At 28.3% G+C, this 27495-nt stretch overlaps 4 protein-coding genes across 5 annotated transcripts; 2 read left to right on the top strand and 2 right to left on the bottom strand.

Annotated features, from left to right (window-relative positions):
- Positions 1-377: 377 nt before the first annotated feature.
- On the top strand, positions 378-12646 carry LOC132922356 (bromodomain adjacent to zinc finger domain protein 1A-like). 2 transcript variants are annotated; one of them, XM_060985835.1, is made up of 24 exons: positions 378-993; positions 1842-1980; positions 2065-2204; positions 2304-2378; positions 2448-2664; positions 2972-3280; positions 3928-4105; positions 4185-4277; positions 4350-4551; positions 4609-4724; positions 4785-4947; positions 5021-5263; positions 5365-5788; positions 5974-6162; positions 6229-6318; positions 6429-6471; positions 6535-6657; positions 6817-6933; positions 7024-7163; positions 7231-7316; positions 7474-7631; positions 10263-10379; positions 11092-11434; positions 11503-12646. In XM_060985835.1, the coding sequence occupies exons 1-24, from the start codon at positions 881-883 to the stop codon at positions 11621-11623; spliced, it is 3939 nt and encodes a 1312-aa protein (XP_060841818.1). In that variant the 5' UTR covers positions 378-880; the 3' UTR covers positions 11624-12646. The 2 variants fall into 2 exon arrangements, with proteins under 2 accessions (XP_060841818.1, XP_060841828.1); XM_060985845.1 differs by lacking the exon at positions 10263-10379 and having other exon boundaries at positions 379-993.
- Positions 12647-14242: 1596 nt separating this feature from the next.
- LOC132916905 (uncharacterized) lies at positions 14243-15643 on the top strand. Its single transcript, XM_060977343.1, has 3 exons — positions 14243-14404; positions 15170-15335; positions 15419-15643. The coding sequence occupies exons 2-3, from the start codon at positions 15170-15172 to the stop codon at positions 15496-15498; spliced, it is 246 nt and encodes an 81-aa protein (XP_060833326.1). The 5' UTR covers positions 14243-14404; the 3' UTR covers positions 15499-15643.
- LOC132916904 (retinol dehydrogenase 12-like) lies at positions 15541-17373 on the bottom strand. Its single transcript, XM_060977342.1, has 6 exons — positions 17092-17373; positions 16846-17011; positions 16596-16704; positions 16216-16530; positions 15884-16088; positions 15541-15744 (listed from the first exon to the last, which is right to left on the bottom strand). Exons 1-6 carry the CDS (start codon positions 17163-17165, stop codon positions 15627-15629), a joined length of 987 nt encoding a protein of 328 aa, XP_060833325.1. The 5' UTR covers positions 17166-17373; the 3' UTR covers positions 15541-15626.
- Positions 17374-21142: 3769 nt separating this feature from the next.
- Positions 21143-22891, bottom strand: LOC132918686 (uncharacterized). Its single transcript, XM_060980101.1, has 2 exons — positions 22488-22891; positions 21143-21848 (listed from the first exon to the last, which is right to left on the bottom strand). The coding sequence occupies exons 1-2, from the start codon at positions 22889-22891 to the stop codon at positions 21143-21145; spliced, it is 1110 nt and encodes a 369-aa protein (XP_060836084.1).
- Positions 22892-27495: the final 4604 nt, after the last annotated feature.

Raw genomic sequence — 27495 nt, 5'->3', positions numbered from 1 at the left:
CGGCAAATTTTTCCGCGTGATAACGTGATACTGCATAAGATTTTTAATTTTATTATCTACGAAGACTGCCGTCGCTGTTATCAAGCGATTTTCGGCGGCGGCGCCTCCGAAATTTCTAGCAGAAAAATTTCAGAACCCGGTGAATTTCTCTACCGAATTATTGGCCCCGAACCTCGGTAAGAGTCGGGACCGCGGCATACGAGCACCACGACGAACGAACCCGAGGTCGCGGCTGGGCCTGATTATAACAACAATAACGCGGCTGGTATACGGAGGTTGGCGACGGCACCGACTAGATGTTGGCATCGGTGTTGGCGCGCGCGTATAATCACGGCGGCGATTATTGTTGTATTTTTCTTTTTTTTTTTTTTTTACCGTTTATATACACTATATACACTGGGCCCGCACTTATACGTCCCGCCACCGTCGTTGGTACCGGACGGACGCGGTTATGTTTTGTTGTTTCGTTCGTACGATCTTTCGCGTTGATTTTCTCTCGTCGTCGTACATGTTACACGATTTACGGGCGTCCGTCACGAGGTCGAATCGTCGCTCGTCGTACCTATACTTACGGTAGTGGCGTAAAACGACCCGGAGCACCGCTACCTTGACCGTTGTCTTAGATACAACCCTTGCGGCAGGTAGAAAACAGTCGACGCCGATACGACAGACGAGACGTCGTCGCGCGCGCGGACCGGGACGACGGACCACCGAGGTACCGAGCAGCAGCAGCTGGCCTTCCGGTCGTCGCGCGGGACCACCGCCGCTACCGCCGCGTCCGCATCAGCGGCAGTTGCATCCGAAGCCGAACGGTCGACCGACGGTTGCGTATCACCGCCGACCGCGACTTTTATTATAGTTAACCGCCGCCGTCGTCGTCATGCCACTGCTCCACAGAAAACCGTTCGCCAAGAACCCCGTGCCCAGGGGCCTGAGGGACACTGACGAGGTGTTCTACTGCGAGCTGACCAAGGAGATTTTCCTCAGTTACGAGTGAGTCTAGCTGGGTTTACCAAGGTTTACAGGGTTCTGTTGTATACCACCGTTGTTTCGTTCGCGCGTTTCACATGGCGTCCCGCGCCCGATCGATTCTCGCGCGGCGCCCACGTTTAGCGACCGACGAGTCCGCCCGCGTCCGTTTTTCCTGTACGTTTCCGTTTGATCCGTCGTTTTCATTTATGGCTCTTGATAACTTCTAACCCACGTCCACTGGGTAGTTAACGGATTGTTACTTTCACCGCGCTTTTTCCCGCGATCCTGTTTCTATGAGTTTTTTTTCTCTTATTCGAGGTTAAAATACTACTCCGATTTTTGCGTTCGAGAGGCGAGTGGGATGAAACATTCTTCGTCGTTTTTGCCGATAATCAATTTTCGAATATGCGTTTTTCAGCACACATTTCAATCGACCTTTCCTTTCTGTTACCTAACTATATTATCTATTATTTTCTAGAATACTCATGATTAATGTTTCTTTCTGATTTTCAGAATTATACCTTTTATTATTATATTAAATTTAGTAAGGGCATTATTATCTCATATATATATATATATATATATTAAATCTAAACTATTAAAAACTAATTATTCTCATTAAAGAAAATTTTTAACGTATAGCTATTACATAATACCAGTTCTATAATTTTATTTGAAAAATGGCTTAACTTCTATGAATATAATTTTTAAAATACTTGAAATTTTGAAATTTTTTAGTTAGTTAATTTTTTGGTTAAAATTTCAAATTATTTCAGAATTCTTAGTATTTACCTAAATTAATAGTAAGATTATTTATGGTTTTTATGAATGAAATAAAATGTATTAACTTTTTTTTTTATTTGTATCAGGCATTATGTAGAAAGAATTATTTTATGTAATTCATTGGTTTGGTCATGTGAGCTAACTGGAAAAAAAAATATGACTTATAAAGAAGCCTTGGACTGTGAATTAGACTCAAAAAAAATGCTAAATGACTTTCCAAATGAGGTAAAATAAGTCTTGAATTTCATAGATTGTTTCAGTTTTTTTTTAATTTTTTAACAATCTTAGTGACTATATTTTAATTTTCAGCTTCAAAAACCCATTTTGTATTTATTATCATTGACAAAATGTTCTTCTTTGAAAGAGCTCATTGAACAAATATTTAATTATGTAAGATATAGATATTTTGTATCAGAAATAGTAGATGTTGCTTTAGAACAAGACCAATGGTAAGCATTGTTTAAAACAGTAGTTTTGTACATTGTATAATGTGTTTATTTCAAATAATAAAACACAATATTTTGTTAAAATTTGTTTATGCTTTAAAGGTTAAAATGTAGAGTCTTAGCTGTGCATGCCCCTACTGACCAGAAAATTGCTGAAAGAAATCATCATACACCAAAGTAATTACTTGAACTTTTGATCACATTATTAGAACATACATTTAAACAAGTATATTTTTATTTCCACAGAAAATCAAATGATAGTAATTCAAGTACAGCTCTTGCATTTTATAGTTATGATGTAGAATTAATCAGTTCTAAAAAAAAACAAAATCCAAATAATGAACCTATATACAGAGTAGATAGTGTTCAAATTCGAAGATCAAAAGCCTGTTTTACAAGAGATCGATGTAGATTTTTTATAACTCACAATGTTGAGTTTAAAAATGGCTTAATTTCATTAAAGGTAAATTTAAACATATTTAATTAATTTAAAAATAACAATATTCTTGTTAAGTAATTAAAAAAAAAAAATTAAAATTTAGAGAAAATAAGTATTAGAAGAACATGTTATCATATTTTACAACAATTCTGATACTGAATTTAAATTAGTTTATTCTTTTCTTTTTATTTAGATCAATTATATTCTTTTATTCTAACTTTTTTATTTTTACAAATACATTTTAGAATTACACAATCTTTTGGATATTAACCTCATTGTTATCAACTGTGTAGTTTTATTAAATAATGTTGTGAAACTAATATTATTTTAGGAGAATGTAGCAAGTAGTATTGCCAACTTAAAATTTGAAGACATATTCAGTGGGGAATCTCCTCAATTTTCCGAAACAAAAAAGAACAAAGTATTAGCTAAAAACGGATTAACTAAAAAATCTAATAAGTTAATGAATGGAGGAGAACCGTCTAAAAAGGATGAAAAATCAGTCCAGGAAACAATTGAAAAATTAAAAGAAGAAAAATTAAAAATTAAAGAAAAGAGAAAGGAAGAAAAAGAAAAACTATCTAAATTTATGAAAGAATGGAATAAGAAAAAAGAAGATCTTGAATTGGAAGATTTGAAAGTAAGTACAGCTTTTAATTTCAACAATTTGCATTTAAAAAAATTCGTTCATTTTTCTAAACTATTTAGAACTATAACTTAAAAGTTAAGTTTGCATTATAATATTGCACATTTTATATTATATTTTGTTAGTTATGATAATTATTTTGTTAAAATATATATACAAATTTGGATAGAAATCGTCTAATATAATCTAAATAATTATTGATATATCGTTTAGGTTCTTAGCATAGTATGAGAATTGGTTTTACAGTAATTAATACTTTTTCGTTTTCATACAATGTAGGTAGGCAGTTACAAGTTATTTATGTGGCCTATCAAATTTTAGGAATTGTACATAAGTTAAATAATTAAATTTTAAAATACTGAAAAAGTATAAGTAAACACAAAAATAATCTTTATCACTATTAACAAATTTTATCTTTGGTTTTTGTATACAATGATAAATATTGTGTTAAAATATACAAGTTGAAAAATAGTTAATGTGTATCACCAAGTCTGTATAATTTTTATTTTTTTCTCTATAATGTAATATTTATGTCTTAGTTCTGCTATTTCTATTTTAATATAATATGTTGTATTTTTATTCTTATATTCTGCTAATTAAATGTGAAATATTGCACCTAACACCAATATGAAATTTTTTAGGAATTACCCAATGTCAATCCAGTTAATTTGCGAATTCCAAATGAACATTTTGGTGACTTCATTATGATCTATGAGTTTTTCCATAATTTTTGGTCTCAACTTGATGCAGGCAGTTATTTTCCACAAGGAATGAGTATAGAATTATTAGAAAGATGCTTAGTTGAAGAAGAAATAACAGGTATAGAAATAAGAATTTTGAATTTTATAATTTGATTATTATAGTCAATATATACAAATTATTAATTTTGATTTCATAGGTCCATTGAATACTTTGGTTCAGGTATTATTAACAACAATATTTGACCTTGAAGAAGACGAAGAAGCTGATATGAAAGATAGTCATATTTCAGGTTTAGTTATTACTTTTTTATTTTAATACTTATTTTTAAAATATATAATATTTTATATATAAAAAAAATTAGGATGTGAGCCAGTTTACAATATTAGTGATGATAAAACAAAAACTGCAGTAAAATTAGCTACCAACGTTAAAAATTGGTCAATACAACATTTGGGCCAACAGTTAAATAAAATAACGTTACAACCTACTGTAATCTCAGAAGTTTTAAGAATTCATATTCTGTCATCTGGTGGAAAATCTTCTGATAGAATGACTAAGTGGATGTAAGTTATTCATCAATAATAAACTTCATTAAACTAATTATGATCTGTTTTTTGAAGATACCATGAAAGAGGTAACTATTGTCCAACAGATGATCCTGGACTTAATATTAGATTAGAACATCCAGAAGTATTGGCTGCTCTTAGTCATCATCATATTTCATGCTTGTCAATATGTAAGTTTTTAGAATAAAAAGAATATGTTGTTGATTATAATGTTTTATGTATGTATTTAGCTGACAAAATCATGCTAATTAATTGCTTGATGAATCAAATATTAACATTTTCATCATACCGAATACAACTCCTGAATACTGTTGTTAAAATGAAAAATGACAGACTGGAAGTAAGAAGTGCATTAGCAGCAGAAAAGAAAAAAACTCAAGAAATAGTTCAAAAGTAAATTTTTAATTAATTATTTTAAATAATTTTAGGTTATATTTTAAATGTTTATTATATTTTTTTTTTTTAGAAAAAAAGAAATGAAACTATTAAATGGTGAAGCTCAGAACATAGAAACTTCTGACCAAAAGGCTATTAATAGTAGATTAAATGAATGGAACAAAAAACTTTCTGATCTTACCGATTTAGGCATGACTGCTCAAATATTGCCTCTCGGAACTGATCGAGCATTTAGGAAGTATTGGATGTTTGCATCAATGCCTGGACTTTTTATTGAAGATGATGAACCTTATCCTGGGACTTGTTTACCCAAGTATTCATTTTTTTAAATTTTTCATTTAGCAAATACAATATAAAAATGTATCTTAAATATGGTCTTTACTTTAATATTAAATATCTGATTGTTTGTTGCAGTGGTACTCCTATTAGTAACATCAATGAGAACGATCCTGTGTCTTATGTCAAAAAACTGTTTGAAATGAATGAAAAAGAAAATGTTAGTGAATCAAGAGCCACTTTGTCCAATACACCATCAAAAAAAAGACTTCTCGATGAAAGTAACAATACGTCATTTATGACTAATGGAAGCTATGTGGATCAAAAAAGGTCACTTTTGCGTTGTTTTGGTCCTGACAGCCAATGTCCAGTGCACGATAACATTGAACATAGGCTTGCTTGGGGTTATTATAACACTCCCGATGAATTAGATGGTTTAATTAATAATTTGAACTCAAGAGGATTAAGAGAAGGTGAACTTAAGAAAGTGTTGATACAAGAAAAACCACGTATACTTTCAAGTATGGAAAAGTGTACGAATTGTCTTTTAAATCCGTCATTGGTAAGTCATTCTATTTTTTTTTTTTTAATTTAAAGTAATTTTATTCATTCTATTTAAATATTTTATACACCAAATTTTGTTTAATTTTAAATAAATAATTAGAAAGTTGATCCTCTTAGAAATAACCTAGAACTGATAGTGTGGATGAATTTATACCAAGTTTAAAAGTTTTTTAATATTTTTAGATGGTCGAAGATGATAAAAAAATTCAAAAACGTTTGAAAACTGATTTTTCTGAATTCAAAAAATTAAACGTTAAATTTCTTCGTTTAGATTCTGATGTTGATACATCAATGGAATTAACTTTAAGAGAGTACATTTTATACTTAGAACGAAGGTTAAATACTTCAGCACTAGGTAGCATTGGGTTAAAGGTATGTTTTAATTTATTATAGAGTTAATATATCAATGTTAAATCTTATATAAACTATTTATTATAGTTTTCAAATAGAGATCAATGGAGAGAAAATATTGCTAATGGTATTTATAAAGTCCCTGGTTTATTATCATGGGGTAATAGAAGTAAAGGGGTAAGTTTATTATTAACATAAAATATAATTGTTTTAATAATTAATAAGATTTTGTATATGTATTCCGCCTATTATTTATCTGTAAATAAGTGTATTAAATTTTTTTTTAGAACGATGATAACTCTGAAAAAGCTAGTTCGCCAGAACTTACTCGTAAGTATATAACCAGCAGTAATTTTTGTTACTTCAATACATAACAAAACATTGAAATTTTAGATTACCAAGATCCAGTTACATATATCACAGATGTTAAAGTTGATAAAAAAATATCTGAGTTGGCTTCCGTTATCCTTAAAATAGAACAATCTATTGAGCCAAAATTTCTCAGAAGACCATTAGGTAATTCTATAATAATATTTAATTACTAATTATGTTCATGAAATATATTTTATTATATATATTGTAATTAAATACAGTTTTTTTGATATATACATTTCTTTATGGTTTTTCTAAATTTGTGATAAAAGTAATTCATTTTTAATGTTTTTCTTGTTTTAGGCTACGATAAAAAAGAAAAAATGAGTTCAGCTATAAATCCTTTAATGGATAAGTGGGAAATGTCGCTGATGAATTCTTTAAATTTTTCACAATTATTTTTACATTTAATTACATTAGGTAATTATAATTATCAATATATTAAAATACTTTGGATTTATATTAAGTAACATTAAACTTATTATTGATAACATAATTTTTTTTTTTTAGAGAAAAGTATTGAATGGTCAAAATCAATTATGAAAGTCAATTGCGTGTTATGTCGAAGCAATAAGGATGAAGATGTTATGTTGTTGTGTGATAATTGTAATAAAGGACATCATATTTACTGTTTGAAACCAAAACTTAAGGTATGTCTTACAAATTTGTTTTTGTTATTCATTTAAATAAAATATGATATACTTATTATGTTTATAGAAAATTCCCCAAGGTGATTGGTTCTGCCAAAAATGCGTGCCTATAGTAAAACATGAAGTTGAAGATGATGAACCCGAAGAAAAAGTGTTAGTTATTATTATTATATTGTCACCTGTATACATCATTATTTAAATAATATTAAACAAGATAAAGTATTATTTTAATGATTTTGCATAAGACATTCTATTTTTTATATTTGATAATGAATAACTTATTTAATGTATGGTTTTTATGTATTTACAGGAAATTTGATATTTGTCACATTTGTAAGGAAGAAGGAACAGTGATAACTTGTGATGATTGTTTAAAAAATTACCATTTAGCTTGTCTTAATCCGCCAAAACGTGCACCACCTAAACGAAATTGGACATGCTTCAGCTGTCGACAAACATCTTGTAAAGGTACTAATTTCATTAATATTTTAAATTAATATCTCTAGCTAATATTATAATTAATTATCCTTTTAAACTATTTTTATACATATAGAAACATATTTATAATGTTGTTATGTATAATATACATTTTATATAATTCAATAGTGTTTTGTTGAGAGGGTGTAACCTACATAATTAACATTTTTTAAGTAGGACGTATGTCTGCATACATTTTTCTAAATAAAGTTTGTAAAATTATCATTTTATAAAATTGAAAGAATAACAATTAAACAAATCAATATTAATTTTAAATACTTAACTTAAATAATTATGTAATTTATATTAAAAACACTTCACTTGGAGGTTACACCCTTATTGCATTATGTATTATACACAAACTGTTATGGTTAAAACAATTTTTAGTGGTTTAAGCCCTTTATCTATATTTATTTTTTTTAAAGCTCTTTACAAAATATATTATTTGTGAAAGAATGCCTTTTTTATATAGTCATTTTGGCATTTGTTTGCATTCAAATTGAGTTCCAATACTAAAAAAACATATTAATTGAATCCCATAGAAAAAAACTGACTATCACAATTTAGTTATTCTTATAATAAGTGTTGACTGATTCAATAAAAACAATATTTTCCTTCTCATTTGTATCTTTACTTCATTATATTAAAGAACAGATCTTGGGACTGTTTAACACTTTAACTATAAATCCTGGTATGATTAAAAATATTATTTTTATTTATTTACTTATTTGTTTATTTTTTCACATTTCCATTTTTCAATTTAATTTGTACATAGCTTATAAGAAAAAAAATTAAACATCAATGTTTTTTTTTTGCTTAAAATACTAGTGGAACAATCTCCATTTTTGTGCTTGTACCGTACAACATTAATTATATTGTAAAACTAGTATTGTGTTATAATCAATGTATTAATGTTTCAAAATACGCCTATTTATTTTGTGTGATATATATTTATAAGTATTTATATCAAGTGGGACTCAATTAGTATATATCTGACAAGCTGGGACTCAATTAGTATATATCTGACAAGTTGGGACTCAATTAATATATATCTGACAAGCTGGGACTCAATTAGTATATATCTGACAAGCTGGGACTCAATTAATATATATCTGACAAGTTGGGACTCAATTAGTATACATTTAACAAGATGGGACTCAATTAGTATATATTTAACAAACTAGGACTCAATTAGTATATATTTGTTAAGTTGAGACTCAATTAGTATATATCTAATAAGTTGGGACTCAATTTACCACATTTTCAAAATTAATTTTTTTTCTGTGGTGGGACTGAATTCAAATTCATCATTCTATTTTGTTATATCATCAATAAAATCTATTCCTTATCTAATGAATGCCATTTTTACATATCATACTTTTATTGTTTTCTAATGTTGACACCAAAAAATTGATTTTTGATTTTTGTTGGTTACGCCTTTTCAACAAAACACCGTCCTGTTTAATATACATTAGTACATTACAGTATTTGAACAATAATAATATTTGAAGAATTAAAAAAAAAATTATTTATACAATAATACTTAACATCTAATATACATTTTTATTGTTCTTTTAATAGTTTTGAGTACTTGCTTTTTACAAATCAAAGTTCTTACTATTATTTAATAATTTATGTGAATGTTTATATATAATTATAATTAATAAATTTCACTAATATTTAATCATCACATTTAATAAAATACTAAGATAAACAATTTTATTTTAACAAAATATTTATATTTCTTATAGTGATATTTTGTGACTGACATTAATTAGTCTCAAGGGGAATGAAGTAGTTGAGTATGAGGCACCGGTGACAATACAAAAATATATAATATTGCTGATTCATAATCACATATAGTTCTCTTTCTAGACAGTCTACTTGCCTAGATAAAATGATTGTAATGTTTTTTAGCATGTAATAATTTTATACTGTTAAGTTAGGTAATCAGGCATTTAAGTTATACCAGAATTTCTGGTACATTGTCATAAAAAAACCAATTACTTGTTAATCTATTTACAATTATTCTTGGTGATCTATTAAACTTAAGACATTCATTACTTCAAAAACCATAAATGTTTTTGAAAATATTTCTTTACATAAATTTAAATTGTTCTAAAACAATAGTTTGTTAAAAACTATATTTTTTAAATGACTATTAGAATTTTTTTCAAAGCATACTATTTTTTTTATAATACTTATTTTGGACGAATAGTTGTGTGTTAAAATTTTAAACTTATTAACTACTTGTCCAAAATTTGATTATAATTCTAGATAATCTGTTTTGGAGTATGCAATTTAAAACGTATGTCGACATTCAAGTGTAAAAACTTAAAATTAATATTATTAAACATAGTAAAAAATATATTTTTTTCCCAAAAATGTTAGTGTTTTTAGAAATAGTAAGTGTCTTATGTTTGGATTATCCCATTTAATTAAGAAATATTTAATTGTTTAAAATGTATAAAATGAATATTGTCAGTATTGAAGCCCAAAGAGTAGAATAGATTATCAAATGTTTTATTTATAGATTAATGTTGTATAATTGTAATTCGTTTTGGTGATAAAATAACCTATTAGTTCCTGGTCCTATTTCAATCTGTTAAATATTATTTACAGATGAATTGGAACAGGTTGAGGTGGAAAGGTATAGCAGGCGTAAGAGTTCGCAGGCTGCCACTGCCAAAATATCTGAATTTGCTCGACAACTGTTACATGCATCAGCCAGATGTTATGGTCTGTCTCTGATGTCATATATTCTAATTTTCTGTGTTTATTAAAAATATAATGATGATAACTATCCATCGCAGATCCAGGACGTATTATAAAAATACTCGTTTTAATACATATTATATGTCTAAAATTATTAAATAATGATATTATTCATAAGATTTGATAATGAAATTATAAATTAAATACTAAATACTTTCATAGTATTAAAGTTTTAAATATATATTTAAACAAGATATGTAAAATATAGACTTGACAATTCTTATTAAATTCATCAACTTTGTTACACCTGGATCTGTATTATATTATACAATTTTAATAAATTTATTGCATGTAAACATTTTTTATTCAAATATTTTAAATGGCTTGATATTATTTAAATCTGTTTATACTTGATGGTTCGTTTTGTAGGTAAATAGTTGTTGTCTATAATAGTGTGTTTTTTTTAAATATTATGCTTGGTTAAAAAAACTTGTTTGTATTACACATATAATATTTATATGAAAGATGAATATATTTACTATGTAAGATATAGCATGGTGATTTAGATATTAGTTGGTAAATTTATATTCTTATTGACATTATTTTGGTTATTCTTGGCTTTCATTTTCTTCGGAACATGTTGATACAGTATAATGTTTATTAATTACTATGAATTTTGCATGTATGACTTATATAAAATGCATAAATAATAAATATCAATAAAATTATTTTTTAGGGGAAGAAGAAAATATTACTGAAGAGAAGAGTCGAAGAAGAGGTAGACATACCGAACAAACAACTTTAACTACATCTGAAGATCTGCCCTTAGACAATGCTCTTCTTCAATTACTTTTAAATCAAGTCATGCATCATCCAGATGCATGGCCATTTTTAAGGCCTGTTACTAAGTCTCAGTGTCCTGATTACCATACAATAATAAAAACTCCCATGGATTTGGGCACTGTAAAGTATAAACTTAATATGCTATCATATAGAACAAATGCAGATTTGTTAAGCGATATGGAGTTGATTTTTGAAAATTGTTTTTACTACAATTCAGAAAATTCTGAAGTCTTCAAGTTAGCAATTAATTCTATATAACTATGTTTGAATAGTTAATAAAAGTAATTTTTTTATATTTTATTAGGTGCGGTGAACAAGTATACAATTATTACAAAAAACTATGTCAAGAATGCAATTTGAAGGATTTCAGTGAAGATGGTGTATTTGATGGCCCTCCGCTAAAGAAATCAAAACACAGCTTATAAATTTAATGTTTGACTAAATGTTAGAATTTGAACTATTATTGATTATCTTTACATAATCAATAATTTACTGATCATGTCACTTACTGATTATGTTACGGTGGTCCTGTTAAATTATTCATTACATCTTTCCCTTAGATTTTCTAAGTATAATTGAGTAGTTTATTTACCAGCAGTCTGATTCAACTATGAGTCATTTTTAAATTGGTTTAATAGTTCTTGAGAACTTTATATATATTAGTTAGAATAACTATAGTTTAAATTAAATTAAATTAGATATAATTATTTTTTCTACTTGGCAATGATGCTTTTATCCCAACACGCAAATGACGAAAAGTGTATTGTGATCCATTCTATTATTACTAATAATAGATTATACTTGCTGTATATTGAAGCTAACATTCATTTAGACTATAAAACTGTTTTTAAGATCATTGTTGTATTTCCTTATTATATATTGTGATTTTTAAAAAAAAATATTTTTATTCAAACAAAATTCAATCAATTACATTATACTTTGACATATTGTAAGTGTATGACATGTAAACAGTACATCATAATTCTATTTTATTTTCAGTTGTATGAATAGTGTTTATGTAGAATAATAATATTAATTTTAGTAGATATTTTGAACTCTGTTCAAATTTCAGTACAGTCTATCAATATTTTTTTTTATTATTATTATTTATCATGTATATTGATCCTCGGCTCAAACCATTTATTTTGTTCTCTGTAATACTGTAATATAATATAATGAGTTTCTTTTAAGACATAGTACTAAGTGCTATGTTTTGTTAATATTTATAATTAAAATAATAAAAAAAAAAAACAAATTTCAATGTAACTATGCGTTTATGTATTAGATAAACGCAGTCTATCTTTATTTTCTATATTATTTAAAGTATTTTAATTTTAATTTGTGTAACACAATTCCTATTTTCGTATTTTTTACTTATTATTAGTATATTCATTTCTTTTTTTTTTAAGTTAAATATTAGTATACATTAAATTTTTTTAAGAAAAGAAGTTGTTTTATTTTGTTATTTTAAATTATATTTTACTATTTCAGCAACTTTCAGAAATATATAGGTTATATATATATAAGTTGGTCATGGTATAAATAATTTAAAATACCTATGGTATGTATATTGTATAAACATGTGTAATTTGTGCTAAAATTAGTGATGAGGACCTAGGTGCAGATAACATTTTTATGTATTAACATAGTTTTATGTCTAAGTCTTTGGGTCCTTCATGAAATGATGCTTCTTTAGGAGTGCAACAATGCCCTTGCTACTTACAGTACTGTGTTATATATTATTGGTTTTGGCATAAAATGTTGAAACTGAATATCATTCAATCTGGTCTTAAATCATTTTTATTTTATTTTTCTCATACATTTTTTTAATTAATTAATTTTTAATGCTTAATTTATATGTTATATTGATTTCTAAGGATTATAATGTTTTGAATCAATTGTTTGATTATATAAAAAAAAAATGACAATAGTTAGAAATCTATTGATTTTGAACTATATTAACAAAATGTCTGGAATTGTTAACTAATATTTGTGTTTTAAGTCTGGATTGGAATGAATTTTTTTTTGTTTTGTTCCAGACTAAAAAAATATGACATGATTTATTAATTTATATATGGTGAAAAAAAGTAATGGTGCATTGTTAAAAACTTGTTTTCTCTCGCCAAAGCTCTTGAAATGGCCTAGCAGCTCAGGTGTGTCTTTAATATAAAGAGTGCTATCAAAATCTACAAGGCACATCGCATATGGTCTGATGGTCACATAGCATTACAATCATTAATTATTATTATCAATAAAAACTTATAAATTAGAAAATTCTTTATGAAATCTGATGACTAATAATTAATGTTCTATCTTAAAATGGTTAAATTTAGAGAAACTTAAAGGCATAAAAATCATAAACTTGGTTCTTAGAATAAATAAAATAACTAATATATTGTAGTTTAATAATAAGAATCTTTTGGTCACATTATGATATTCAAGTAATAAGTAATGTTTCCATGTTTTTTAGATCTAAAACTAAAAATGAAAAATTGTCATTTTTTAATAATAGTTATAAGATAACTATTGTATTATTCCTTAGTGTTTTTATAACACAAATTACCAGATAAATATAATGAATCATTATATTAGTGTAAACCTTACATTTTCGGTTAATTTTTGTTTCAAATTAATATTGTTATTTTGTGCATCTTTTGTTGAAATTTAATATAACATTACAAAAAAATCCATTCATCGTACGGTGTTTTATCTATACATATAATATAATATACAGCCAATCGAATAACATATTGAAGATTTTTGTTTAGGAATAGTTTAATTAAATGAATCACATTAATGATTAATACTTTTGTATTAGCTTATCTTTTTAGGCCTTTGCCCACGTTAGTTTTCGCTTTCTGAATTGTTAGTATGTTTGGTCTATTTCAATAATTACTGTAAGATATTATTTTTAAATTTATGCGGGAAATCAGAAATATTGGTATACTGTCATATTATTATCATATACCAAGTGCTTATCATGGTCTTAAGGCGCTATCAATATTATAGCCAATCAGGGGACAGGACGTGAAAATATAAAATTTCTCGTCGGGTAGTGGGTACTCCAACAATGTGTAAATCCTAATTACATTGTACATAGGACAGCCACTGCGACTGCGTTTCATATTTGCCGTCGCCCTTCGACTGTTGCCCGATCTCAGAGGTCAATACATTTTTTTGTTGCCTGCAAGAAAAATAAATCCACGGTGAGTAAAACGGTTTGAATTTACGTTGTATTATTAAGAAAGTTCACCTGTGATTTTCGCGGAAAGGCGATAAATCTCGATAACGACGTATAATTGAATTACGGACGGACGGCGATATATCTCGCCAGCGCACATATCTGTCGTTTTATCGTCAGTTTTTGTATCTATCGAATAATATCATCGTTGCGCAACGACTTGTACCTTAGCATCTGTACTCCTGTATTATCTCCAATAAAATGTGCGTTACCAGCATTATCGAGTAGAGGCATTTTCATCGTTATTGCTTATGAAACTCTACGGACCTAGATCTAAGGTTCTAACCTAATTCCATCCTCAAATAATAACTATTGACCATTGGTAGTTTCAATATGTACAACTTGGTAGTTGATACTCATCTCAATTTAAAATTAATGACATGTCAGTATTGTCTATGAAGCTAACCTTGCCCACATCGTAGTTATATATACAAATACATTTTTAATTACCAAAATTGTTAATTTGTCTTGTTTCTGAATAAAATTAATACTGTCTCACAAAATGAAAAGTGATTGATGATATTGGTGCTTCTCAGTGCTTTTGATTGCTTTATTTAGTCATAAGGGGCATGGGTGGACCAAAACCAGTTATTGTCAGGTCCGCTTCCTGGTTTATTTACAGCTATCTGTAGGATAGGGGGCTTACAGCTTTAGTAGTTAGATTTACTGATTTAAATATTTGGGTTATCATCAGGGTTATTTAATTTTAATTTTTATCAATAACTTTTAGATGGCCGATGAAAAGTTAAGCCGCAAGATGGTTTTCCCATACACATTCACAGCTAAGGCTGTCCAGTTTCCATTCAAACTACATTTTAACAACCATTGGATGTTCCCATGGTTCATTGGAGCAGCTGTATTGGTTTCGCCTGTATTTTATCTAATTCAAAAAGCTGGTAATTATATATTTTATAATATACCTTACCAGTATTACCTATCAGTAATACAAATATCTGAGTTAAATTATATTTTTTTTTAGCTAACTGTGAAGCTAATGTAAAGATTTGGGCCGAGAAAAGGAGGAAGGAAGAAGAACACCACAAACACAAGTGGGATTAAACAAGATTCCATGAAGCTGTGTAGAAATAAAAATAAAACAACTTTCATTCAAAATTTAAATGTTATTTCTAATAGTTATACTGCGAGTTTTTTTAAACATATTTAAAATAATTAAAATGTAATATATATCATAGTTCAGGTGATACATTTTCCTTGACTTTAGTCCATTTTTCACTGACTTTCCATAACCATTCAACTGTCTTTTGATCGCGTGCTCGAAATGGTAATGGTATTACTTTGAAATTACTAAAAGAAATATATAATAATTAAACTTATTATATAGATATTTGGTGTAATTTAAAAATAATATAAATACATATTCTAATAACAATAGTTGTATTTTAGTTATGATGATTTAAAATTTTAAGCAGTAAGGTTAAATTACCTGATGAATTGACCGCTAATGTTTTCAAGTTCTGGTTCTAAAGCTGCATGAACTAAAGTCTGGGATCCTTTGGCTGCTGACTTTAAAAATAGCCATGCCATTGGTTTTATGAAAAATCTAGTAACACTATTATAATAAGGTAAATGTCTTGAAATATCTGTTGTAGAGATACCGGGATAGACGGCATTTACTGTAACTCCAGTGTCTATAAATTGAATAAAAATATTAGCTTCAATCACTATAGTATGTTTAAATGTTTACAATTAAAAACCTCATTTGCACATGTTAGAATGAAATACTATATTAAAAACATTTAGTTTTAATGCACAAACCTTTTAAGATTTCAGCTAATTTATATGTAAACATAAGATTTGCAAGTTTACTTTGATTATATGCCTCTTCTTCACTATATGACAATTCAGAATTTAAATCTTCTTTGTTAATTTTACTAGATCCGTGTTTCAGCGTTGTCACATTGACAACTCGACTAGGAGTACTTTTTTTCAAACAATCTAAAAGTAGATTGGTTAACAAAAAATGGCCCATATGATTGACACCCATATGAGTTTCAATTCCTTCTTTGGTCAAGGATTTACTACACATCATAACTCCAGCATTATTGATTAAAACATCCAATCTATTAAATTCTAATTTAAAAGTTATAATTTAATGATTTTACAGTTTTTACAAATATTAAAATGAAAATTCAAACCTTTCTGAAATTTGGTTGCAAATTGTCTGATAGATTCTTGTGACGATAAATCACATTTCCGACAGTAAAGACGTTTGTTCCTAGACATAAGTGCTATTTCAATTCGGCTCTGTTCTAAGGACATTAAACAATATAAAAAATATATACATAATTTAGTACTTATTATTTAGAAATATTAAAGCACTGGTTTAAGTTTGAAAAACATATTATTATTCAAAGCCTGATAATATGTTATTATGTTAGCATTAACCTTTTCACATTTTTCCAAATCTCGACATGCCATCACGACCGTGGCATTTTTAATGGCCAACAATCTTACGGCTTCTTTACCTAGGCCAGTATTTGCACCTGTAACTATGATCACTTTGTTGGCTGCTGATGTCTTGATTTTGTAATCTTTTCCAGAAAACCAATCCCTAAAACAATAGTAAAAGAATAACAATGGTATAATAAAATAATTGGTAGATACCACAAAAAAAATAATATAATGACATACTTGATCAAATAAGCACCACCGCATACTGTACCGAAGACACTGACGTATACCAAAGGCTTAGGTATTTTGATCATATTATGCGCTGGATGTTAGGTTCAACAAAGTAAACCTGGAATTTGAGATAAATACCTACGATTTTCTTATATGATAGAAATTATAGAATAAAACACGAATAAATACTAAAACTTAATTTGTATTTTGCATTTTGCTACTTGAAACAAATACTATAAATTTATAGTATTTACTTGAAAATTGAACCTGACTTTATCAGCAGCTAATATCTGCGGCACTTTTTTGTGGCGGCGTGTCGGATTTGTGATAAGAAAAAAGAATCAGTTCTGCCATAGACATATAATATTATATGTCTATGAGTTCTGCAATGAATTTGAAGATCATTGTGACCAACACAATAGTGCAACTGAGCTCACGCTTTAGATCATATTATTATACAATATGATCTAAGGTTCACGCAGTGGTTCTACAAACTTCACGACTATTTTTTGAAAGTGAAAATCTAGCGGACTACTGACCAGACAACATAGAAAGTAAAAAAAATCAAATCAACAGGTAAAATTTACAAATTACATTTATAGTTCAATACTAAATAAGAATTCATTCTACGTTTTACAATAAAAATTGTGTCAATTGTTAAAAATATAATAAAATAACACAGAAATATCCTAACATTTTATATTTTTATAAAATAATTTGAAATATAGAACGGGCCACCGGGCCAGTTAAAAATGGGCCGTGAGTTCCCCGTTCCCCATCCTTTCTATATGTATAGGTAAATATGTAATTACCTGTTACTGGCTACTTCGAATTTACATTATACATTATACTCATACCATTGGCGTAGAATGGGAACGAGCTAAGAGAGTAAGAGAGGGATATAGTCTTCTAGGAATTTTGTTTGGCCCCCTGTGTAGAAATGTACTATTTTATACGTCCATATATAATATGAAAACTGAAACATTTTTCTATTATTTATTTCTTAGTAACGAAAATAAAAATAATATACACTGAATATTTTATTTGGTAATTCAAATTTTAAATTATGCAGTTATTTAAACATTACACCATATAATCTATTATATCAATAACAACAATAATATTTTGTACTTATGTTATAATTATAATATATTATATTCTTAAATACTTGTATATAATAAAATGTATAAATTATAATGTGATTGCTGTCCGTCAGTGTTTTTGCAGGGAATAAACCTAATACTTATTGAGCCCTTAATACGCACTAGGTGAATTATTTGCGCACGGACGCGATTATAATTCGCCGCGAATATTTGATTAAAATTAAACAGCCTGCGTATTAGATTAGATCATTCACACTAAATAAAGCGAGTGGATTAAATCCACCATTGTCCATAATAGTCCTCTTTATATTTTATTCCTTTAAATCTTTCTTTAATCAAAATTTTAGAATATATGTTGTGTACTCGAATAATTTCAATAGATTCAATATACAATTTTAAGAGAGTAGTTAATTAATAACCTAAAGTATAATAAATATCTCTTAAAAAGTAAATAAATTAAATACAATACTCATTTGTATAAATATAATCGATAAAGAATTTAAAAACCTTAAAGTACTTTTATTATTGCTCATATTTTTAATTTTGGGTATAATATAAATTTATATTAAATATTCCTATTTTGGTATTTTTTAATTACTAGTTAGTAGTTAATATGAATTTAATTTTTACAGAATCGTTAAATAATTATATAATGTTGCGATCAAAATTCGCGAGCTTATTTAAATTGATGTCAATATACAATTATTATTATTTTACTTACACTTAATTTGGCTAGATGAAGCACCATACATAACTGCACCTTGGACTAGGATATAATGTCACATTTGAAACAGACTCAGGGGTCCTGATACAGTAGTGTCAACCCCAGAATTAACAATTCAACATCTCCCTTTGAACCTGTAGGGTCTTCATAAACTGCAGACGATTTTTCTGTTTAATGGATTTAAAAAATGTATAAAATGAATTTAGTTTTAAATAAAGTGAATAAAAATTTCTTTTTAATAGGTACATTCAAATGTACAACAAAAAATTATAATTAAAAATATGTATTTTTAATTGTATCTTTTTGTATTTTTTTCTAATAAATTGTCAATTTTTAATTTTAATTTGGTAAAATGCCAATATATTTTAAAATAATAAGTACCAAGTAGATAAATAATATATTTATAATATCAGTTTTGTTCAACAGATTCAATTTTTTGCTGTTAGCTTTAATATTAGAGTCAATTTACCTATATTATCAAACTTAAAGGTAATAATAATATTATCTAGGGCATCTCTTAGGCTTTTATTGATATCTTAATTTTTAAGCGAGGTACAAGCATTTTAAAGTTTTAATATTTTACATAACTTGATGACCAACTCGGTTGGTGATAACATAAAGTGCTGTCGAAATTGTCTATGGGTAAAACTTGGAATTCTTTGAGTAGTAAAATCTTGCATTCTAATAGGTTACTCTAGTACCCTGTAAACGTTTGATAAATTCATAGTCAATCTCATCATCTGAACTGTCAATGTCAATCTATTCTAATAAATTAAAATGGTTTCCGTTAGTCAAAATCGTATCATAATCTTCGAACAACTATATATGTATGTATATATATACTTTATAAGTATTAACTCATGGCTAATTCGTATTTGTAATGACGTATGGACTCTAGATGATGGTCTGTACTTTGTACATTATACATGAGATAGGTATAACTGGTGTTTTTTTCCAACTAGGTACTTTTTGTATGATTTTTTCCCCCAAAGATTCATCGCATTGGTAATATTAATATTGAAAAATCATTAGACTATTTTATGGTTATTATTATATGACGAGGGATTGTAAATTCTGCCGATTTTTAGATAGTCGATTTTAGGGTTGAATATAAATTCCATTGTAAATTTTATTTTATTTTAAAAATCAATATTAACTCTACTGATGGTAAACGTCACCGACTACAACTATTTTTAGTATAATAGCTGGCAATTGCAAATTTAACTACTAATCTCGTTTCATTCACATCTAGCTCAACACTTTTGAAACGCAAATACAAATATACATCACTTCAAAAGTTGAAAAGTTAAATTAAAAAATTAAAACAGTTGAATAGAGCTATTGCAAATTCCAACATTAATTTAAAACTAAATAGCACTAATAAACCTTTAATAACCTAAAAAAATACGCCAACAATACTTAAAAATCATTATTTTGTTATTCATAAAAAAAATTTAAAATACTACGATGATGCAATCCATCAAAGCTGCATCTCATCATTATAAATCTAAATTTTAATAGTACCTATGATTTTATATTAACGTATTGTATTTATTTATTTAATTTTAACCTAAATTTTTAATTAATTATAGATCATTATTATTAATCATTGTATACAATTTTAGCGTAGAAAAGATATAAGTTATATAATACCATATTTTAACACCTAATATACAGATTGTTTACAATATAATATAAATATACCTACATAAATGGTGGTACAGATTCGTTATGCGTCTTACCTACTATAAAAATACAATCTGGTTAAATAACCAAATACAAACATATTATATGCGTCAGTCATTATACCTTTTTGTTATAATAATAAACTACTAGTTAAACATTTCTTGACCAAAACACATTATAATATCCAAATAAATCGATAACTTTAATTAAATTTGTCGGTTCTCTCAAAAAAAAAAAAAAAAATAAATAATGATTTCGCCATGGACTGAATGATATGTTGATGTTACACAGTCGGATGTTAATTATCGAGAATTTATTCCCCAAAAACGTAGTCGACGGAAATGCATTAATAACGTCATAAAAACATCTGAGACAATCGTCAGTGACCAGACCCGAAGAATCGCCACGGTTTCTGTGGCTGATGCAATTGGGGGATACGTGCACGGAGTGATGTTACCGCTTGTGACCCAATAGAATATTGTAAAGGGCACGAAAGCTTTGAGACCCGAAGAATCGCCATAATATTATGTGATATGATATAATGCGATTATATAGTGAAGGTCTGCGGTTGTTGTTTGTTTCCGAATACGCAGCCGTACGTTATCCAGATGAGCACCAACGACACGAGAATCACAGCCAGCGGAACGTTCGAGTTGGGTACTCGGCTGTCGGGGCCGTCGTCACACGACCTGCGCATCGTAATAATATCATCGCCGTTGTCGTTGGTAGCCGCCGCCGCCCCGCGTTTTGGTCGGCCACCCACAGCCGCAGTGCCATTGCTGGCTGCCTTGGCCGCGGCCAGGACGACGCGAGACGCACCGGCCAGCACGGGATACCACCGCCGGCGGTTCGCCAAGAGCGGCACCAACACTTCGTCCAGCCAACGATTAATGTCCGCTCGGAACTGCTGCGGCGCCGACGACGTGCAGCCGGCGGCCAGCCGGTAATACCGGACGAGCAGCGGACGGCGGTCGTCGGCCGCCGTCCACGGCCTGTCCACGGCGAACAGCCGCTTGCCGACAGCGAACGGAAACGCTAACGAACCGGGATTCGAGTTGTCGTCGAATGCGGGCATCGGCACGGCGGCCGGTCGTCCGTCAGACGGTACGCCGTTTAGCAGTAGTGCCGCACACGGGTTGTCTGTCTCCTCGTCGATGCGGTCGTCGTCGTCGTCCTTATCGGCGGTGGTCGTGGTCGACCGTCCCATGTCTGCCGGCTTCATCCAACCACGTCCGTCCGTGTCCAAAATGAACCTGTGCAAAAATACGCACGTTCGTTGTGTAACGACATGTAAAAACCGGGCCACAACGATAGTAGATGATATCGATTCAAGACCTTTCTAAACAGTATATTTAACTGGTAAGTGGTGACGAGGGAGTAAAATAGACCATTTATTTTAGGGGCGTTTTTTTAGTTTTATTTTTAAGGCCCTGGGTAGATCCCTTTTTTTGTCCTGGTAGATTTTCTGACTTTGTAACGTATAAATTATTAAAAAAATTGAATGATGGCCAAGGAAAAATGTACTTATTTTAAGAAATTACTCACTTCCGTTTAACTTAAAAAAAAATCAGTTTTATCTCTATAATTTTTCATTTTTAAATCCATCTTCACTTTTTTCAAATATTTACCGAAAAAAAAAAAACAATCAATGCATCAAATTAATTATAAGCAGGTAGCAATTTATTTTAAAGCGTAATTTTATTCCTCATCCCCGGCCTACCAAGGTTCCTCCGACACTGATGACTATAATACATACCTACCAAATAAATCGTATACATCTAGAAATATCGATATAGGCTAAACGAGACTGTAAAAACAAATATGATGAATGGTATTTACTCATATATAATTAAGTTTATCATAACATTATAATTTATCTGCGTATATCACACTTGATTTTCCGTAACAACGCGTGCAGCTCATTGGTGACTTTATAGCTTTCGTGCCCTTTATAATACTCTTGGTTTACATGCGGTAGCAACACTCCGTGCATGTATCCTCCAATTGCATCAGCCACCGAAACCATGGCGATTTTTCTGGTCTGGTCATTGACGATTGTCTCCGATGTTTTGATGATCAACTTTATGTAGCTGAGGAATGAATTTCCGTCGACTACGTTTTTAGGGATTAAATTTTCAATTAACATCCGGCCGTGTAACATCAACGTATCTTTTTCAGTCCACGGCGTATCGTACATAATATCAACGTGGTTGTATAACGTTGTACCGACGTTAAGCGACGCAACTGCAGTGATCGATATTAGAAAAAGCACAGCTTGAATCATATTGTGATACATATTGATATTGAAATAATAATGTGCACTGAACAAATATATACGATTTATAATGAATATTATTTCAAATTTTTTTAAACAATTATAAAATATGTTTATTTGTTTTGAATATCGTTAGGGACATTTGTATTTTTTATAAACCAGTATTACAGAAAGCACAATATATAATATTGCATTACACATAATTAACATGAAAAAAAATCAAAACTTTTTCATGTATAAATTCCATATTTAGTTAAAATAGTTAATATATAGTTAAAATATTTTATTTTTGCATAGTTAAAATCAATAATAAATTAAAAATGTATAGTTATGAACCTTTTATTTTGATAATGCTCATGGTATGCCAAAAGTCAGGGAAATAGCACTATTGCTATTTAATTATATTACACTATAATAATTAATTATTTATTTTTCTATTATTTATACAGTAGATTGAACTTATTATTTCAAAACACATTAAATAAACTGTATAATAGTAATTATAGTATTATTTCATATATTTTGTTGATTGTCATTGTTATTTAATAATCAGTTTAATATAAGAATATTGTAAAACCGCATTATTATAATTATATAATATAATAATAAAAATAATAATATTACAAATAATATTATGTATCTCATTGTTAACCAAATCGACAATTTTAACTTTTTGCCAGTGTTCCAGTTACTATACAGACGGACGGACACAACGGGGACATTAGATATCCTAAACTTATATGTTCAGAAACCTAAAACTAAAATTCTCATAAAGGAAAGAAATCGGGCGTTTTACCGTGATTCACTTTTAACATTAATTATTTATCCGAAATCCATCCAATGTTGTGTCTGTTTCGCTCCGAGACGCTAAACTTTTTACACAACCAATGCCACGTATTTTTATTTTTTAACACACAATATGTAGTATAATACAGGTAGGTTTATATCAGTAGAAGCGGTCGCCGTTCATCCTATTTTACATCATTTCTTTATATGATGCCCGAAACACGAAGGTATTTTGTCGTTATTCATCGTACAAGTGGCGTGGGAAGCTGCATTAAAATCACACTCGTCCATCATCGTGATACTATATATAAATTATACATATCACATATTTACATACATTTGGTTTCTTTTGCAGTAGTTATGGCTGATACACATTTATAGATCTATCTCGGCCCGAGCGTATTTATACAACATTTATGGAAATCACAAGAAGAGAGGGCTACCGGGCTAAGTGATAATCCCTCTCAACAGTTTTTCAAGCTCCTCCCCTATTAAAAACAAATAATCAAAAATAATTATAATATTTTTTTTATTTATAAATATTGTTTAAAAATCTAAAATGTCTATTATTAAGAAAACTGTTGGAAAAGTACTACATATATAATATATCGAATATTTTCTTAGTAATATTGGTAAATATTTGACTGAAGAAAATTCTTTATTTTCCATGAAATGTTGCGTGAACGGAAATTGACTGTTTTATTTTAAAAAGTTGTTATAAAATTCTGATAGCTTACTCCTGTTGTATAATTGATTTGAATTTGGAAATTCAATAAATCAATGTAAGATATACCTACAAAACATAATTCTGAGTGAAAATGACTGAAAATTTGAACTATAACCATAATATTAAGAAAAACATCGGAGGGATATTGTATCACATTTTCAAGCCCTAAAATTTAGATATTTATAATGGAATACAAATAATACAATTTTTATAAAATAAATTCAAAATTATTTGCGAATTTTTGAGATTAGAATAGGTTACGTTTACTTTTATGAGTCAAAGTAGATATTTAATGTGATTTTAATCTTTATACAAATTAAAATGCAAGCTTTCCTATAGTTAATATAGTTGATTGTTGAATATAATATTATAACAGAGGTGAATAAAATAATGCAATTTTTTTATTTTTCTCTTTTTATTTTATGACGTATATTTATTGTATCATTTTCGTTATCATTGCTTTCTTTGTACAAGTATAAATCACAATACGTTGTCCTTTCTGTACGACATTATGTTATATAAGTACTTAAAGTTTAAATGCGTTTCTATACATAGTGAATACAAAAACGATGATGACTAATTTACTTACTTATTATACTTTCTTGAGCTTTATCAATTAATACTATGTTATGTTTTCCGTATTAAAATAATAATTTTAATTTTTATAAAATGATGAATGTTTCAATGAACGGTGAAATGCTACAAAGCTATCAACATTTACATTATCAAATTTTTTTAAACTATACATTTTTAAGTTGAATCTTATCGAAATCTGACTAAATATTGGTTATTAAACCTAATTATGTAGTATTATGTCTAAAACTAAAAAAAATAAAGCAAACAAATAAGAAAACAAGTGAATGTTTAGTTATTTCACTAAAACTTATTTAAACAAATAGCAGTTTATCTAACTATAAGTAATACAGTGATGTAAATATAAACACTTTAACTAAATCGATCTTTCATTTTTAAATCATTAATCTATGTTAAAAAACAAATTTATATCAATATGTTTTTCTAAACTTAATTTATTCAGCAAGATAAAGAAAAATAGTTATTACTATAATTGTTGATATATTATCATTATTAATATGATAATTTTATCGATATTATACATGTAGTAATTATAGATAATATAGTATATTTATATGAGGCCATAACGGTAAAAAAAAAAATTAAATAAATAACCTTTGCTTTATTTTTTTGATGATAATAATATTATATTGTTATTGGTTTGGCATTTTTTATAAGGTATAACTCGACAGATTGGCGTATCCGGCGCAATGTTTAGGCAATTTGGCTACATTGCTGTGTAGATTAACAAAATTATTATAATAATCTAAATTTTATTATAACTATAGAAAACTTGTTGAAAGCCAAGTTCCTGTAAATAGTTATCACTTTTAATAGGTAGTTTGGTAGTCATCAATAGCCTAGTGCTTGTTTGAAGCAAAATGTATTAAGTTCAAAACTACACGAGTTTTTATATTTATCAGTCATCTCTAATGAAAATTGATTCCTCGCTGGGAAACCTATTTGCAACATTGAATCGTATATGGCACCAGTGTATTTCAATTTAAATGTAATTTGGTTCTTGTGCAACTATTTTGAACTAAGGGTCTTCTCTGAACAGTTACCTGTCTAGTGTGAGATACCATTAGTGGTTAAATTTGAATCGGCAATGGTGTGCATTGTAATCACAGTATTAGTCCACTCAGCCGACAGTCACTATATCATATATTTTTTTTAAATAATTTTTGATACGTGTAGTATTTCGGAAAATAATGATATTAAAAGAATTATCAATAACTTTGATTCACATTCACTTAATTGTTTTAAACAAAAAAACATTAGAATAAAAAATACAATAATAATAAATAATAGTAAATTAATAAAAAAAGAAATATAAAAAGAATAATAAATTTTGTATTTATCTTAAAAATAAATAGACATTTTTTTCTGCTCCATTAGATTTTAATTAAGTTTATACAAATATCTATATAGGATTGTAGTAAAAGATGATTAAAAAAAAAACCATTATTAAGTTCTATAAAAAATTACATTTCTATATAGAAATATCACTAACAAATCATATTTTATGGCAGAATATAATTGAATACACACACCTGCACCTCCCCGAAATTCATTTCATAAAAATGTAGGATACAGTTATGACAATATGGTACAATATGACTGACTTATAAATATTTTGGAATAATAAAACAAATGTAAATACATAACATTATTGATAAAGTATAATATTGTATACAAGATTGCGTAATTTATGGAAACTTATTATCTTGCCATTCAAACAGGTGTACGATGAAAGTACTGATCGTTAACTTATAAAAGAAAACATATACAGCCACTACAATACTACATATTATTATTATGCTTTAAAGTAAAGTCCAATTCTAACGTTATCTTGGTGAATAAATTAACATAAGTTAAAAGCACAACTCTAAAATTCGTTTTTACCTTGGAATGCGAATTAAAAATTAAAAACTTGTATTTTAAATGGTGTTTTCTAATGTTTATTGTACTCGTATATTATATGTTACGAGCACGACGGCAGGTCGTGTAGCCCTTGTGCGGTTATTTTTATTTTTATTCCGCGTTACACGCAATCTGTTCGTGTGATGTCTAAGATTATCTGTATGTTTTACATACAATTTATGAACGTTGGTCGTATTAAATCCAATTTGAATATAATTAATTCTAATCAGGAAAAATGTTTTATTCTTTAGAAATTATATTACATAATGTCTTTAAAATACTACAAAGAATTAACGATGGACTAATTATCTTGTACTTATCGATAATGATTTTATTCACATTGTTGTTGAAATTTATCGATAATATTATATTATGACTCAATGGATATATATATAGCCCAAAAATATTGTTATCAATGTGTTATGAATTTGCCTATTATTATAGTGACTTAAAATTTCGTTCAATGTTTTTTTTCGAATTTTATGTTTTACCAAGTTCGCTTTAAATCCATAGACGTTGTAGATATAAGATATAGGTTGTATAAGATTGTTTTGAACCATCCTTAATCTCGCTCTGAGCGACCCCAATATGAATCACGGGAGCTGGTGAATCAATA

The sequence above is a fragment of the Rhopalosiphum padi genome, chromosome 1 (assembly GCF_020882245.1).
Source record: "Rhopalosiphum padi isolate XX-2018 chromosome 1, ASM2088224v1, whole genome shotgun sequence".
Taxonomy (NCBI): Eukaryota; Metazoa; Arthropoda; class Insecta; order Hemiptera; family Aphididae; genus Rhopalosiphum; species Rhopalosiphum padi.
The sequence above is the reverse complement of the archived record's forward strand: the minus strand, read 5'-3'. Positions and strand labels throughout refer to the sequence as shown.